Source organism: Chlamydotis macqueenii, chromosome 2, assembly GCF_036417535.1.
Source record: "Chlamydotis macqueenii isolate bChlMac1 chromosome 2, bChlMac1.mat, whole genome shotgun sequence".
NCBI classification, from domain to species: domain Eukaryota; kingdom Metazoa; phylum Chordata; class Aves; order Otidiformes; family Otididae; genus Chlamydotis; species Chlamydotis macqueenii.
Window position 1 is genome coordinate 136,831,828 of NC_141557.1, and position 17,918 is coordinate 136,849,745.

The window sequence follows — 17,918 nt, forward strand, 5'->3', positions numbered from 1 at the left end:
GTGGACGGGGAGCGGCCGCGCCTTTCTCCGGGGAGGGGGGGGCGTTGTGGGCGGAGGAGCCCCTCCCGCCGCCGCCCCTCTCGTCCCTGGCCCGAGACGCTGTCTCTGCGCCGCCTTCCCGCTCCCCCCGTGCCGGGGCGGGCCGCGGCTCGGCTCCCCTCCCCTCCCTGCCTTCCCCGGCGGGAGGCGGTGCATTCCGCATCCTCCCGGGGACAGCGAGCGGCGCGCTTCTCCCCCCACGCCTCAGCGCCCGGGGACGCGGTGGAGCGGGGAGGAGGAAGCGGCCCCCTCCCCGCCCCTCCTCACCCAGCCCGTCCTTCTCTCCCTCCCTCCCTCTCTCCCTCGCTGCCGGTGCTGGCGGCGGCTCCTCCTCCCGCGTGTGACCAGCTGCCGCATGTGAGCGGGGAGGAGGGACGGCGCCGTGCGGGCCCCAGTGTGGCGGCGGCGGCAGCGATCGGAGGAGACGGAGGAGAAGGAGGAGAAGAAGGAGAAGGAGCGGGAGCAGCAGCGGGAGCCGCGGCGCGGTGTCCCCCCGCTGCCTCATCGCTGGGCCCCGCCGGCCCCCCGAGCCCGCCGGCACCCCCCATGCCCGTGTGGTGCTGCCGCTGCTCCTTGGCCGGTCACTTCAGGTGAGGCGGCGGGGGAGAGCGGTGCCGGGGAGGACGGGGACACCGGCGGGGCCCGGTGCGCGGCCGCCAGCCCGGTGCCGCGGCCTCGGCGGGGCCGCTGCGTGACGGCGGCCGCGCTCCCCGGCCTCCCGCGCTCCCGGGACTGCGGCGCTGCCCGGGTGCGGGCGGAGCGGGGCTGGAGGCGGCGGCCCCGGGTGGCGGGGGGGCCCCGCCGTGACCTTGGGCAGCGCCGCAGCGCAGCCCGGGCTGGGCGGGCATCGGCGGCCGCCGGTCTCGGTTCCGCCTCGGGGTCCGTAGCGCTGCCCCGGCGGGGAGCCCGGTCCTGGCGGGCATTGCTCCTCTCGGTGACTTCAAAACACACAGCGGTCAAATTGGCTTCCCAAACTGCCAACCGGAGACCAAATTTAAATTCCTTTTATATAACGAGTTTTCTGTTGGCCGCCCACTACAGTCAGTTTACTTAATTTTTTGATGAAAGTAAGAAAAGAATTCCAAGATCTTGCAGAACTGCTACCTGAAAAAGGCACCTCTTAGTTTAATAACTTCTGATAAATTAAGTACATTTTTTAAAGTAAATTTTAAAATTAAGACAGTTATTATGAAAGAATTATTATTTTCTTTTTCAGAAGGAGAAAAACATCTACATACATGCCGTGGTTTTTTGTCTTAGTGGGTTTTTCACGTCAGTTAAACATAAAAATTAACTGAAAAGCACTAAAAAGCAAAAAAAAAAAAACAACAAACAAACACCAAGAAAAAAGATGAACCTGTTTAGAATCTAGGTGTTTGACAGAATGTCAGTCTCTAAGTTCTGTGGTCTGACCAGCGTAAGGTAAATGAAGCACTGCCTTTGGAACTGACTCGTCTTTGTGCCCGCTGGCATCTCCACAGGACTACACCCATAGAGTATTTTTACCAAATCTCCACCACTGCAAAGCTGTCTACTGTGGGTTTTTATCAAGGTAAAAACTTATGGTGATTGGTGGCTTTCGGTGTCATTTGGAGGTTAGGAAGATGGTGGCCACTAACTTAAGGTCTTGCTGAGTTGTGGTATGGTGTTCTTGCAAAGGAGGAACATGCTCCTGACAGCGGGCCTTCATCTGTTTCATACGCACGATAGCTGAGAAGCTGCACGTTCTATGCAGATTTTCTATGCAAAAGAATTAGATTCCGTGCCAAACCAGTTGGGTAGTTCGTGACACGCTATCTAAGCTGCACAGCAGCAACGTTTTTATTGTTAAAGATTCTTTTGTAGCTTAACAGCACTGTGCATGTATCCTGTAAAAGAGGTTTTGAAATGTTTCTTTTTGTTTTTTGAAATGCTTCTTTTTTTGGTTTTTGTCTTCCATCTAGCACAGCAAGTACATTAAAACCACACTAAAGCATGTGTGCTTCCTTTAAGTCTGTCTTTTGCAAAGCATAGGGTAATGTTGTCGTAGTTGACTTTGCACAAAGGCTGGAAGATAATAGAGTCTACCTGTGCCTCTCTAAAAGCAGAACTGAAAAAAAGCAGTATGATTGTTAGATGTCCTCTCTCTGCGTTCTACTTGTCTTCGTCTAACTCATGCTGTTTGTATGTTGTGCATCTCCAGTATCATGAAGAGCTAATGCGCAGCTGTAATCAAACCGTCAGCACGTGATTTTCAATTTGTTTTTTTTTGTAGTACGGGAAATACAGATATAATGTACTTGCTTTCTGAAATAAATACAGCCTTAGAACAGCTTCCCAGCCTTTGCAAAAAGGAAATAAACCATCAGAGAGACGTATTACAGTGTGTGCCAGTGCTGTTGGTACTGTACGGCTCTGCCTGTAGTTTACTTCAGACTTGCCCGTTGAGAAAAGGCTTTTGAAATACACAGCAGAACCTTCAGTGTTGTGCGAGTTGAGGCAGCGGGTAGTGTACGTGCCTTCTTGAAGGCTGTGGGAATGGGATCAGTCTCTTAGGCTTTTGGTCCTGTGTAGGAGATAATTCCTGAAATACTAGAATAGCGTTAAGATGTGCAGATTCTTAGGAAATAAATAAGAGTACTTTTATTTATTGAGTTTATAATTAAAACTGTGTTTGTAAAGATAAAAACGTTTTGATCAGTTGGAATGTTTTTAATTAAGAAGTTAAGTCTGTATTTTGAAGACTTAATAAAACAACTGCCAGTAACAGGCTATTTTTAATTTGCCCCTGCCTTTCTGGCTAAACAGGTAGCGTGTGCTTCTTCAGTAACCTGGAAAGGCTTCAGAAAGGGCTCCTAAATAATTAAGCAGCAAACAGTATAAAACAAGTCTTCGTAGTCTAGAAGCACACTTAGACAGTGAAGAGTTACGAGAGGAACCTACGTGGATGTTGCAGAGAAAGAACTGGGAAACCCAGGAAAAGAATGAGGAGTGAAAGCAGTCTGCTGCGCAGTAGTTGACCTGACTGCATGGCAATTGCTTTTGTAAAACGTTTTCTTTTAACAGTGGTAAAATGGGCTGTATGTAGGGCATACAGGGATCACACTTTTCTCCATCTTCTCATCACTGCCAGGTTTAAACAGCCTTGTTTCTACCTGAGCAGGTACTTGTTGAGGCAAAGGCCGCTGTGCTGCTCGCAGGTAGGAAGGGATGCGAATGGCTGCTGTTGTAGGTTGGCTGCTCCTTCAGCCTCTGCCTGGCCTTGATGTTGATTGGCGAGGCAGCGTGCATCTCACCTCTCTTGATAAAGATAATGAGGAATGAGTTCTGTCGTGCGGGGGATCAAAATGATGCTTGTTGGTTGTATTTTGGCTTTATATAAACTGAAATTAGAAATCTGCATCTCTGCAGAGCCATCTGTGCCTTTTTGTTATCCTTCTGTAGACTTTCTAGGAGAAAGAGGACTTTTTAAAAATCTTCTGTTAGAAAACCTGTGCTGAAGAGTAAAATTTTGTAGATTGGAGGAAGCATATCTGTTTTGGTCTCAGTTTTGCCTATCTCATAACTTTTAAAGTAAAGCATCAAAAGCAGCTTTATTTTTGAATAGACTGTTCTGATGACAATTCAACTGTTTCATTTTAGTTTTCTCCCATTTGTCCTTCTTGTTAGAAGTTACAGCAGCCCTGAAACCGAAGGACAGCTTCTGAATTCCTTTGTCCAGTATTTTGGTGACAGCCTTGGGAGGAAGATTAAAAGAATGCCTTTAATTGAAGAAACTGTTCTGCCTGGGGACTCCCTCCTTACTCTACCTGTAGTAGTAATAGGTGAGTTTTCTTCACTTTTTTAAGATTCTCTGTTACTGCCATTGCCTTTATAGACCTGTTGCATGAAGTGGTTTATTATTAAATAACTAATACTTAGCATCCTTACAGTGAAGATGCTTATTACAGTAATACAGTTATGATTGACAGCAGTACCACAAAATTATGTTAAGGGCCTAGCTATTGGAGTGTATTTTGATTCAAATTGGGCTTTGACAAAATGAGACACGTTACTTGGCAGCAGATACATGAGCCTTAACAGAAGAACTGTTTTGATTTGTGTTGATCACATAGGTTTTGATTAATGTAATGTCTAATTCAGGTTGCATGGAGGTTGTTGATGGTGCACCAGTAGAAATTGATGGGGTCAGATGGGAAGCAAAAAGCATAGTGTAAAATGTGTGCTGTATGTTGGCTAGGTGCTAACCTCTCTCATTAATTGCCTTTTTCTTTGTTGCATCCATCACTAGTGTCTGAATATTGTCCCATCTTTTCCAAAATGAATCCAGGTCAATGCAGCCAGTTTAAAACATTAAATTGTAGTCTTGCCTAAATAGTTAAAGGCTTGTACTTGTAAAATCTTGCTGAATGACAGGATAGCAGAGGGAGCAGGCTCCTTAGGTACACAGCTTAATTGAGAGTGCCAGGATGATTTTTATTGGGACAAGGTCTTCCAGCAACAGCTGGTCACCAGCTCCTTACTGCCATGACTTGATGAGAGGATAAAGAAAAGATCTGGAGTAAAGGAGGTTTTCAATAATCTAGTCCAAATCTGTTGGGACTACAGCAAACAAATGTCTTTAACTGTACCTGCAAACAAGCAGAGATTCCAGAGAATGGTGTTTCAATGTAATGTGTTCACAGTAAATCTCCACAACTTTGAAAGACTGGTGTTTGTACAGTGCCTGTTCTCAGAGCTCTCTTCATCATAGCTTCAAATAGTGCCACGTAATACCCTTACGTGGATGTGACAGATGCGAATCACTTGCTGAGTTCTGCATCATAGCTGAAGAGCAACAGTTCCCTGGCATTTTGTCAGCCTTAGGATAGGTTTGCCATATGGTTAATGACTCAGTTTTCACGGTTTAGTTTTGCAAATGCGCGTTATGCAAATACCTGTGCTCAATACTTATTTTGTCTAGAGCTCCTTTCTGTGTGCTGACACCAAACACAGCTGCCTTGACTATTTCTCCTTGAAAAACAAACATGTTGCCCAGATGCTTTTTCACAGATACCTTTGAGATACTTCATGAGCTGATCTTCTCCATTGGCAGCCAATCTCCCCTAATTCATTGGTTGTCAGAAGAGCCTTAGAAGGGATCTAAAATGATTTACTGATGTAGTAGAAGAATACAAAAATGGGTGTCATCCCACCCATGTACGCATGCACACACGTTGTCTACTGGTTTAACCTTCTCTGCGTGATTCCTGTATAGCTGGGGTTAAACATGCTTCTAGCTTCCTAGTGCCATCTTCTTCTCATTGCAATGCTTTATTAATCAGAAAGAAAAAGATGGCACATGTGTAAGCCATTAACTTAATGATGAAACAGTAACTTATATTGCACTTTCTTTAATGTCACCATCCACTTCTTCCCTGTATGATGTACAATTTAAGATTCGACTCTAAGCTTGTGCTGCACAGAGTACTAAGCTACTGGGGCATTATTAAATAACTTCTGTGCTGTACCTGTCTTCTTTAAGAAATTGAGAAGAAATGGATATATTCCATTTGAATGAGTTGAGATTGAAGCATTTTGTGCTGGAGCTCCAAGTCTAGAGGATGTTCTGTGCTAAACACTTTCATCTTCTACACTAGTTTTGATCATTACTGTGTAAACGCAGTGTTTTAAATTGTCATCCAAATAACAAGGCTGTTATGATGTTTGAAGTTGATTATTTCGTTTAAATTTAGACACATAATGTAAAGGCAATTGTAGTGTAGTTTACTGTTGACCAGGAGAAGCTTCTGCTGCTATTCAATCAAAGTACCAACTGCTGCTTAAATGAGCAGGGCAGTGGGGTTTTGGGATATACCGATTCTATGTCTGAAGTTTGTATAATAGTAATATCTCTCGGTTGCAATCAGGGCTGTTATTGGAGGCATTGTGTAAATAAAGAACAAACTCCTCAGGGATAAATTTCTCACTTAAAAAGATTTTCTCTTTTTCCCTGAAGAATTTTTTTTTTTGAAAATCATTGCAAGTCTAATTGCAGACTTTGCAACTGCACCTTAATCTTGTGTGTTCTTGGGAGCGTATCCACGAGAGAATTTCTTTCCTTTGAACTCAGTCTGCTGAAAGAATAGGAGCTGGCTTTGGAGCAGCTCTTCGGATGGTCCCAGGGCAGTGGCTAGGGGGCTCAGTGACAGTAATTCACCTTCATATAATCCTGTCCTCAGGAATTTGTTTGGCCCTTGCCAGCCTTTGTTTTGGCAACTTTTGTTATCCATTTGGTTCTTTTTAGTCTTATCCAGTAGGATTAGCCTTTAGCATGGCGTCCTTGGATATGGCATGCATTTTTCTCTTTCCATTGTGGACTAGTTTCCTTTACATCCCAATAGGAAAAAAAATCTAGCTATGCACTTGTAAAAAGAAAGTTTTTTACTGCGCACAAAATACAATTCTAAAAATAGTTAAGAATTTACTCAGTCTTGGGAGTGCTTGTCAACTGTAGGTGTGATTAGAGTGTTTTCACAGCTTCATACAGTTTTGTTACAGATGGTTTTGATGTATTGCTGATGTTCCCTCTCGCATCCATCTCTCACGTGGCCAGTGGGTGATGGGAGAGAATTGTGTCCAGCTTAAGCTTTGAATTCCTGGACTAAGCGTACCCAGCTATCTCATGCTGCTCTGTTTGTGGGAGAGTAGAACAGTGTGAGAATAAGGAGGAGCATTTTCACCGCCTGAAAGTTTACTTATGCTATTTTTTGTAAATGGAAAAATAAGAATGGAAGTGGTTTGGGAAGTAATATAGGCAGGATTACCAGTATTTAAACCTTTTATTACAGACTTCTGATTTAACTGTCTCAGAGAACCCAGTGGCGGAAATCCACGGCTTTCCTAGATGGTCTTTTTCCAGTGGTTTGTGGTCCTTACAGTACACAGGCACCCCAGTGCCTTTATTTTTGCCTTCATATTCTGGTGCAAAGCTCAGATCATTTGGTAAAAGCCTTGAAGTGACTTATTGTGCAGTCTCACATACTTGCTCAGGTTCTAGGCCTTCGGAGAAAACGTGCTTATTGAAGATTTTTTACAACTTAGCGGTGTGAGCCTTTGAAGAGCTCATCTGTATTGAACCTACATGGTTTTCTTGTAGCCCATGGCTGTGACCCATCTTTGTGCACAGCACTGGAATAAAGTATGGGATGTGCTGTCGCCGGGGACCAAAGTGATGAGTGTAGTAGCATAGCGGAGGAGGAAAAAGAGATCTGAGTTATGGAGAGACTGGGAGTGAACAGGATCTCACCAAACTGATGGGGGATTTAGGGAAATCAGAAAAGGGAGAAGACTGAAGCAAGGGAGAAGTGGGATTGGAAACAGGTGATGGAAATACTGCGTGCAAAGGTGATGGGCAACAGGAAATGAAGGGTGAGCTCCTGGGATCAAGAGTTGAAACAGTAGGAAGTAAGAGCTGACATCCTGGCAACGAGCGCTTTATGAAAACATGAATAAATTAATAACTTTATCTTTAGCCCAGAATTTGAATAGTGTGTGGTAAATATCATGTGTGGCACTCTAGAATGAAAACAAAAACAAAACACTGACTAGCGCCTCATTAGGAGAACACTGTGCTCTTCATTCAGTTAATGAGGAGGAGGAGCTGTAGAAATAACAGTACATAGTCACATATTTAAATTTGTATCATAGCATGTACTTTTCAGACTTTAGCTTTCCCTAGCTTTCAATATCAGACTTTGCAACATGAGCGTTACTTCTGTATTTTCATGTTATAAATATGGTCCCCTACTTTGTTTAATCCTAGTCAAACAAATAGAAATAATTACCTTACGGTGACATTTTTTGCAGGGGGGTTGGACTAGATGACCTTTGAAGGTCCCTTCCAACCCTAACCATTCTATGATTCTATGATTTTGGTCCCATCCATTTCACAGCTTTAATAACAATTTGAAAATAAGATAGTCTGCATTAAAATTGCAATAATGCACATAAATTAATTATAAAATTTTACAAAAAGGATATAGAAGGATGTTTGAATTGATACTGTTGCTGAATGATGAATGTGGTCTTACGTGAGTTTCTTGTACTTTACAACTTATCTATCTACCGTATCTCTCTTCACTCAGCTTTTACATTGCAGTTGTGTCTATAGCTTCTCATCTGACTTGCACAGTCTTCAACTTTCTGCTTGTCTCTTTTTCTTCCTTTTATGATCAGATCTGACGAACATGTATTCTAGGTTGTCTTTCTGTTCTGTGTGTTACAGTACCCAGTGTAAGTGGGAACACAAAGTTCATAGCAATGATACTCAGATGTCACTGTGATTAACAGAGAGACTGGATCTTATCCATCAGATCATTTTCACAGAAGAATAGTGAATCTGACATACTCAATTACAACATTCCTTTATATGCATTTTATTTCATGGTGTAAGCAGTCATTAATTTTTTGTCAGTTTATTTGGAGGAAGTTCCTATGGTAGGCTTTATTTTACTGCAAAGTTTATAAGCTGCTTTGAATCAAGAGAGCATCACATTATACTACTATAATACAATTTTGTTGCTACTTACTTAGTGACTTAGAAACTGTAAGTTATGACATTTTTACTAAAGCAGTAACTTCTTTCGTTAATAGGAAATGGACCTTCAGGAATTTGTCTTTCTTACCTGCTCTCTGGATACAGGCCATATTTGTCTCCTGAAGCTATACACCCGAACCCCATTCTGCATACAAAGTTAGAAGAAGCTCGACATCTTTCCATCGTTGATCAAGTAAGCTTTGGTTGCCATCTTGCCTGGCTTTTCTCCTACTGCAAGCTGGGTTATGAAACAGTAGGCTTTCTTTAAAGATCCTGTTTAAAAGGCTTTTGCGACTTACACAAGTAGTGCCATAGACAAAAAAAGACTTAATATTCTCACCCCACAAAGAACTAGACCACAGTAAAGCTCAGTAACTGTGTAGCCTCAAACAACTAGCTTTGTCTGTTGGCCTCTCTTTTTCCTACCTGTAAAACAAAGAGCGGTGTATTCCTTCTTCACTGCCTTGTGACAAGTTATATGTAGGGCACTTCAGATGAAAAGCAGTGCATTTTAAGAACTGTTTACTCAAAAAGTTCTGCAAATTTCATTGTGAAAAACAAGCGTACTTACCTAATTGTATTTCTAATGCATTAATAACTTATTTTGTTATTCTGTTAATTTAAATAGAATCAACTTGTGACCGTCAGATCAAATTCTGGGGCGTGTGGTGGTTTTGTGGTTCTTGAGAGCTTTTTGTTTGTGGTGTTCTTTTGGCTTTACAATCTGCCCTTTGTTGTGTTCTTGCTACTTGCCAAAAGTGTCCACATCACCACTTGGTCAGTGAGCAGCTGATGGAGAAATTCCAGCTTTCGTGTCCTAGGATGTTTGGGTACTGTCATAAAAGAACACATGCTGCTAACACACTTCAAATATATGTACTTCAAGTTAAAATCTTTCTAAATAGTACAATTCTCATTAAGACTTCATTTTTAGTAACATTAGAGACATTTGTCCTCTATAAATGCAACCCATCTTTCTTTTCTGAAGAGCATGCATCCTTCAGTGTTCGTGTTGCACTCACAATTGCTCTTCTGCTGTGTTTGTTATCCTTGTATATATCCAGTTTTTCTATCTCATTTGATTAGTTAAACCTTCTCCATTATTTTTCTCCCCAATTGTCCATTTTTTTTTCCATGTTGTAATTCTTTTCTACTCACCTCACTATACTCCTGATGGATTACTCGCGTTGCTCTCACTAACTGTATTCCTTGTGTGACTAATTTATTTGAAATACAGTCATGCATATGTGTTTGTAGTGGGGAAGTAGAGGTTGCTTGGCTTTGGGTTTGGGGTTGGTTTTTTGGTTTTAGTGCTGTCCTATTTGCAGGTAATGTTGACCTTAAATCTCAAGGTTTATTTTTTTGGCAGGAGAGTAAGTTGCCTAAGCTTTTGGTTACAGATGTTTCATGTACTTCATCCTCCCTGACGCCCTGAGATTTTCCCAGTTTAGGAAGCTAAACTGCCCTGTCTTTGTCAGCAAAAATTGTCCTTGTGGTCAATTCTTTCTACAAATCTCTATTCTCTCTTCAAATATTTGCCAGTACATCATGAAATTTTTAGAAAATGGCTGGTATTTCATAGATACTGAAATGTGAACATTTTACCAAGTTCTGGAAATTGTTCTCAACAATTTTTAAAATAAGACTTCTAGTACCTCTGTTTTTTCAAAATATAATAAAGTTAGTGTTAGAACTATGTAAGCGCTGTCAAAGGAGCTTTTTCTACTTGAGCTTTAAAAATTAATGATCTTAGATTCCAATTTTGCTTTATCAAAATGAGGCTTCTAGAGAAATACTAGCAATTATTTATTAAACACAGTCCCCTATCTATAAATATAAAGGTAACTGAGTTGCTGTGATCTCTGAATATTTGTCCCTGTATTTCTTTTTTTACAATGAATTTCAAATACTGATCAGCCCTGGCACTACTGTGTTATTAACATGTGATTTTTAAATGAGTGAACTGTATTCTTCAGAGTTAGAAAAGAACTGAATCATGGGCAGTTGTTTCTGAAAAGTGTTGTGATTGAACCTCTACTTATCTCTGCTTAAAATGCAACTTGATCTAATTGTCTTTTCCTTTGAAATTCAACTTCTGTGTGTCAGAACAGCATGATGAACAGTAAAAGCTGCATGAACAGATTAAACTTTATTTCATACTATAGGATCTGGAGTACCTGTCTGAAGGCCTCGAAGGACGCTCTTCAAACCCAGTTGCAGTGCTTTTTGATACGCTGCTTCACCCTGATGCTGACTTTGGGTATGACTACCCCCCGGTTTTGCACTGGAAGCTAGAACAACATCATTACATTCCCCATATAGTGCTTGGTAAAGGACCACCTGGTGGGGCTTGGCATGTGAGTAAAAACTTCGTATCACTTCCAGGGTAACTTGATAATTTTGTGGTTTGGGGGTTTTTCTTACTATCTAAGGTTGTTTAGATAGTAATGGCAATTGCAGTTTCAACTAGTCAGTTAACAAAGCCCAAATGTGTTAGAGAGATGCAAACAGAATTTAAAAAGTTGTCCTTAAGTTGTGGGTTTGTGACCATGACTGCTGTCTTATGTGGCTTTTTATTAGTTTTACTTTAATGAATTATAGAGTATTTCTGTGACTTTTTTCCTCCTGTCTTTGCATTGTTTCTGGGTGCTGTTATACAAAATCTTTAATCTTAATGTCAATTGGGGCAACCCCCAGTATCAATACAGGCTGGGGGATGAAGGGATTGAGTGCAGCCCTGCCGAGAAAGACTTGGAGGTACTGGTGGATGAAAAGCTGAACATGAGACGGCAATGTGCTCTCGAAGCCCAGAAGGCCGGTCGTATCCTGGGCTGCATCAAAAGAAGCGTGGCCAGCAGGTTGAGGGAGGTGATTCTGCCCCTCTGCTCTGCTCTTGTGAGATGCCACCTGGAGTACTGTGTCCAGTTCTGGAGTCCACAACATAAGGACATGGACTTGTTGGTGTGAGTCCAGAGGAGGGCCACAGAGATGATCAGAGGGCTGGAGCATCTTTCCTATGAGGACAGGCTGGGAGAGTTGGGGCTGTTCAGCCTGGAGAAGAGAAAGCTCTGGGGAGACCTTATAGCAGCCTTTCAGTACCTAAAGGGGGCTTATAAGAAAGATGAGGAGAAACTCTTCAGCAGGCCCTCTTCTGATAGGACGAGGGGTAATGTTTTAAAACTAAAAGAGAGCAGATTTAGACTAGATACAAGGAAGAAATTTTTTATTATGACGGTGGTAAATCACTGGCACAGGTTGCCCAGAAAGGTGGTGGATGCCCCATCCCTGGAAACATTCAAGGCCAGGTTGGAAGGGGCCCTGAGCAACCTGATCCGGTTGGAGATGTCCCTGCTCCTTGCAGGGTGCTGGACTAGATGACCTTTAAAGGTCCCTTCCAACCCAAACCATTCTGTTTCTGTAATATCCTGCCGGTTTCAGACTTTTTTTCTTCTTCTTTTGTATTTTAAATAACTTGCTTTCAGTTTCCCTTTCACTTGTTCTCTCTTCACCTTCTGCTTTATTAGATCATGTGGTTGCTTCTCGAAATAGTATCTAACTGTAACATGAAAGTAGTTCATCAGCACTTCTTGTAACATCCTGATATTATGTTATGTTCTGGTATTTTATTCCTCTAATTGAGAACAATGAGAAGAACTTCACTGTGTTTTACATAAATGCATCCATTTGGAGTGTATCTGGTCATGCATCTTGTTTTGTCTCTCTCTAGTCCATGGAAGGCTCCATGCTAACAATCAGTTTTGGAGACTGGATGGAATTGCCTGGCCTCACCTTTAAGGAGTGGGCAGCTAGCAAACGCAGGTAAAGATATTGGATAATGTCTGTAGGAACTGTAGTTACTGTAAGAATCCAGATGGCATTATTTTAAGACCTGGAAAACAGTCAAACTGCATTGTTCACAGGAGGGCTTCTTGATTTGTTTATTAAATTGCCTGATGGCACTGGAAATTATTCTGCTGTGTGTACTCTGATGGAAAAAAACAGACAGTGCTTGGCTGGAGTGATTGCTTTAAGTGCATCATAAGCATACGTACTGGCAGCGGTGTGTTTTAGCACCATTTTGCAAAGAAGTGCAGTTACTGTGAGCAGTTTTGATCAGAGCTGAGGGAAGATTGAGGGAGGAATTAAAAATCTGTGGAAGTATTGGAAGTTCCTTTTTCAGCATGGATGCAACTTAAGTTGCTGTGCACACTAGCTTGCTCGTAATTCAGGAAGCTATATATTTCAGTATTTGCTTTTACAGGCAAAGCTGCAGCATCTGAAATGTTGCTATCTATGAATATTAATTTTAAGACCATAACTCAGTATTTCCCAATGTTATTTTTTAGTAGTAAATTTCTTGGAAAAATTTTAGAGAAGAAAAATTACTGTCTTGTACGAGCTCACTGTTTTTATTTGAGTTATACAATTAGTTCATAAAGGTCTGTGTCCGGTGATGAACCTAGGAACACTCTACATAAGCTTTTTCTAAAATTTTTATTTTCCCGACTTTGTTCTAGCAAAATTGAAGGAAGTTATTCTTGTACCACATATGGCAAAAGAAGTAGAATTACTTGAGCATATGTCTTTAAGGGCAGACTGTTACGCGTTTCAGGACGCTTATAGTGAAGAAACTGTACCTTTGTTCTTTAATCGCTTTCTTAGATAACCACAGTAATCTTGCCTCCTTATTAACTGAAATCCCATAAGCTGCTTATTATCGGAAGCTAATTTGCTTATATTATAGTTTTCAACAATACTAAAAACAGAAATGCTGACCTGTTATACTACAATTAAACAAACATATTTAGAAGTGTTGATGATAATACAAGCGTCTAGTAATGTAAAATAGTTTCCTAAGTTTCATTGGAACAGGTGTCACACTGTCGCATTATCCTCTTCAATAAATACCTCATCAGGATTTTCAGAGTAGTAACTTGAACATTTAAAAGTACATATGCTATTATCTTGTTAATCTATGAGAAAGAGTAACCCAATTTCTTGTAAATACGCTTTTAAGTGTAATTTAGTGTCAATCCTGATCTTCACTACTTTTTGTTTTGCCTTTTTCCTACAGCTTACTTCTAAAGAGGCAGCAAAATTCATGCACCTATTCAAAATAATTCAAATTTCAGCTTTTTTTTTTGTATAAACGAGAATGCAATAAACATGAGAAAAAGCATAGATGTAATATTAGGATTGCGGTGCAAAAATGGTTTTTATTGGACACTTGACATCATAATCCTCTTGACATAGTTGCGTTAAGGTTCTGTGTCATACTTGCTTTGTTCATTCCTTTGATGTGGAACTACTTAATTTGATCCTTACTGAATTTAGCTGTACCCAAGGGAGAGCTCTTTTGCAAAGTATAATGAAGAATACTTGACTGAAGTAGTATATAAAATCCAGAGTTTCAAAATTAGAACTTAACAATTATTGTGATATTTAATTACTTAAAGCCTAAGTAAGTGTATTCTAATTGAATACAAGTTTAGCCATATTGTAGACAGTTGCTTTGTAAAACACTTCCATACACACCTACTGTGATACAGCAGAGTTTTGTTAACACTTAATTTGTTAATCACCATAACACTTTACATTGTGAAAATTTACAACTATTTTTTAAAAAAAGTTACTGTGTTTTGTGTATCAGGAATCAAGAGAACAAATAGAACAAATTGAATGTATTCAAAGATATTGAACTCAGCATCAGTTCTGCTGAGCAGATTCAGTCCTCTTAAGTTTGACTCTCCTGTGGTATGTCATATGTGATATTCAAATTACCAATAAGGTCTAAATATTAACTGTAACCATTCAATTTTGTTTCAGAAATAGAAAGAGTGATCGAGTAATGCCAGAGGAAATAGCTTGTTATTACAAACACTATGTTAAAGTCATGGGCCTGCAAAAGAATTTCAGAGACAATGTTTACATAACATCAGTGTCCAGGCTTTACCGAGGAAAGGATGATGAAGATAGATGTGAACTAAATGAAGATATTTCAACACAGCATTTGGAAGTGAAAGACGGACAGAAATCGCTGATTAAGAGAAACTGGGAAGTCAGGGGTTATCAGCGAGCAACAGATGGTTCTCATGTGCCCTTCTGCCTCTTTGCAGAGAATGTGGCTCTTGCCACAGGAACCTTTGATTCTCCTGGACGACTGCAGGTTGAAGGAGAAGACTTTCCTTTTGTGCTTCATTCCATGTCTGACTTTGGAGCTGCTATCAGCAAAGGAAAGTTGCGTGGGAAGGCAGACCCTGTGTTAATTGTGGGTGCTGGACTTACAGCAGCTGATGCAGTACTGTGTGCCTACAACAACAACATCCCAGTAATCCATGTGTTCCGTAGAAGAGTTACCGATACAAGTCTAATTTTCAAACAGTTACCTAAAAAGCTTTACCCTGAATACCATAAGGTCTATCATATGATGTGTACTCAGTCCCATACTGTGGACTCTAATTTACATTCTGCTTACACGAGTTTCCCGGAACACAATGTACTTTCCTTCAAGCCTGAAATGAAATGTGTTCTTCAGAGTGCCTCCGGACTGAAGAAAATTTTGAAGTTTTCTGTAGCCTTAGTTCTGATAGGTTCTCACCCAAATCTTTTCTTTCTAAAGGACCAAGGACATAGCATAGGTCATCACTCTAATCAGCCTATCACATGCAAGGGGAATCCTATAGAGATTGATCCATACACTTACGAATGCACTAAAGAAGCTAACCTCTTTGCTTTGGGTCCTCTGGTGGGAGATAACTTTGTACGGTTTTTAAAAGGAGGTGCATTGGGCATTGCACGATGCTTGGCAATAAGACAAAAGAAGAAACATGAATTGATTGAAAGTGGGGATGGAGGAGGTGATGGGGTACCATAAATGAGACGTTAGGAGCCTCCACATACAGAATTACAGACGTAGTCTAACAGAACACTCCCTGACAACGAAAGTTGATAGCAGTCACATTTCTGTTGTATACAAGTAACCTGCGCTTGTATTGCTTGGTAAAGGATGCCAATACAACAATACTTCACCTTTTCAAAATACAAAAAATTGATCTGCTATTACAACGGATCTCTACTCAACTGGAATTACTTCCAGAAATGAGACTAACTTTTATTGACCTGCCTGTCATCTCTTGCTCTGCTAAAAGAGCAGACTTCCTCTGGGAAAAGCAATGCCTACCAGAGTGGCTCTACATTTTAGTGTCAAATGTGACACAGTATGCTCACCATTAAATTAAAATAACTTCTAAAAGCAGAAAGCTTGCTTACTACAAAACGATTCTTGGTCCCAAAGCAAATTTGGAGCCTCCTGCTTGAAACAAGGATTTAATTTATTTGCCATAGTAATACTTGGAATGAGCACTTAGTAAAATTGTTTTACTATAAAAAGGATTTCTCTAAGCCAGAAGTATTCCTCAACAGTTATAAATTATCCTATTTGATAATTGGAATAAAAGAATAAGCATTCCCATTTAATCTTTAACATATGATTTGACACAGTCCATTAGTGTTTTTTCACACTATGCCTGGAGTTGGGTGAGTGCAGAAAGACTAACATGAGATGTTCCCCTACAGCGATCTGTACTTTTCTGAGAATACTCATTAACATAAACAATAAAGTACTGATGTAAGTGCTCTTATTACAGTGTCAATATAATGAATATCTAGTGTACTACTGAAAAAATAAGTACATGAGAAAATGTAAGGTTTTTTTTGCTTCCTAGCTCAGGAAGACTGAATGGGATCACTTGACTGATGCGGGTGGGTGATATTCTCATCTCCCATTTGACTAAGTATTGGTTATTTCTCTTTTTTTTTCTAGAGCAGCACATAACACTAAAACTACTTTAGCCTGCAGTTTTTGAAACTTGAAAAAGAGTTATATCTCACAGCCAGCTAAAAAAATTAAAAAACCAAACCCAAACCAAACATGCCATAGCTCCTGTAAATATTAAAGCATGTTTTGAAAGACAAAGATTTAACTTGTACCTACCTCTGAACTGAAGTTTCACCTTTCTGCTCCGTAATGTAAGACCTACATTTCATTTGCTAGGTTTTAGAGTAGTTAGTTTACCTAAACACACTGTGGGTTATTCACCATAGTGAGGTAAGCAACAGCTAGTTAGAAAAGTTACCTTCCAGAACTCCCAATAGACAAAAGCGCTTAGTTTAAACTGATTTATTACCAAACATTTAAATTCAGGTCCAATGTGATAGAATAGATGTTATTTAATTTAAGTGAGGTAGAGGGGGGGCTTTTTTTGTGTTGAAGAACGTCATGTTTAAGGTATTGTATTTGCATGATTAACATCTCCATATTAGAATTTTAACAGATATTAAAACCGTAATTAGGCTTAGACTTTGTGAAACTGCTAGTGCTTGCTGGTTTCCCAGCTGTCTAACTTTCCCAAGTTGTAGATATCTATATGCAATAAATGCCTGTTTTCTGTGCCTACTGAATTACAGGGTTCTGTGGCTACTGCAGGCCTTCATGCATCTGAGTAAGTTACTCAGACTTAGGATATAGAAGTTGAAAAGGTAAAGTATGCGAGGATTAAAATGATTGTATTTTCAATGGAAGACCAAAGTAATTTATGAGATGATGTTACTACTAATAATAAATTTTAATTTAGAGACAACGTAATAGCATAAAAATAAACACAAATGAAGCAACATTTATATTAATTTCTGCATTGCCTACATGGTTAGAGTTAACCATGCGTTGTCAATACTAGTTAAGATACTTTTTTATACTGGTATTTGAGCTGATTTTAATTATGCTAAACTCTAGGCTTATTTTCTTCATAATTGAATTGAGATTCTGCAATTTGCCTTCTTTAGCAGAAACTATGTATATATAAATCCATGCTAAACCTGTGATACCTAATAATTTTAACTGAGAATCAGTGTTATAAGTGCTAAATACTTGATAATATACCTTTATTGCAGTTAATATATTGGGAATACATCTGCGCTGTGATTAAACTCCTTCAGTTTTGTGTCAATATAAATGTCCAAATAGAACGTATCATGGCATGTTACTGCTTTTTCGTTTGTCGTATGAAACATCTCAAATGCCAACAAAACAAAGGAAGCAATTTACTTAAATGGTTATTTTGCAGAAAGGGAAAAAAAGCTTCAAACAGCTAAATCTCTAGCCTCAGCTGCTGCAGCTACTTACAAGGTATGTGTGGTGCAGTGACAAATTTACAGCAGAGATTTTTGTCCTGTTACTGCAGGGGTTTCTTTCACTGCAGTATTACGGCACCTTGAGGCTTAACTGCTTCTTTTTCTTCTATCAAACTTGCCAGTATTTCTGAGA

At 40.3% G+C, this 17,918-nt stretch overlaps 1 protein-coding gene across 2 annotated transcripts; it reads left to right on the forward strand.

Annotated features, from left to right (window-relative positions):
- The first annotated feature begins 403 nt into the window (after positions 1 to 403).
- Positions 404 to 17,637, forward strand: OSGIN2 (oxidative stress induced growth inhibitor family member 2). 2 transcript variants are annotated; one of them, XM_086740995.1, is made up of 6 exons: positions 404 to 629; positions 3,688 to 3,842; positions 8,653 to 8,789; positions 10,762 to 10,953; positions 12,324 to 12,415; positions 14,423 to 17,637. In XM_086740995.1, the coding sequence occupies exons 1-6, from the start codon at positions 586 to 588 to the stop codon at positions 15,468 to 15,470; spliced, it is 1,668 nt and encodes a 555-aa protein (XP_086597121.1). In that variant the 5' UTR covers positions 404 to 585; the 3' UTR covers positions 15,471 to 17,637. The 2 variants fall into 2 exon arrangements, with proteins under 2 accessions (XP_086597121.1, XP_086597122.1); XM_086740996.1 differs by lacking the exon at positions 404 to 629 and adding an exon at positions 1,365 to 1,591.
- The last annotated feature ends 281 nt before the right edge of the window (positions 17,638 to 17,918 follow it).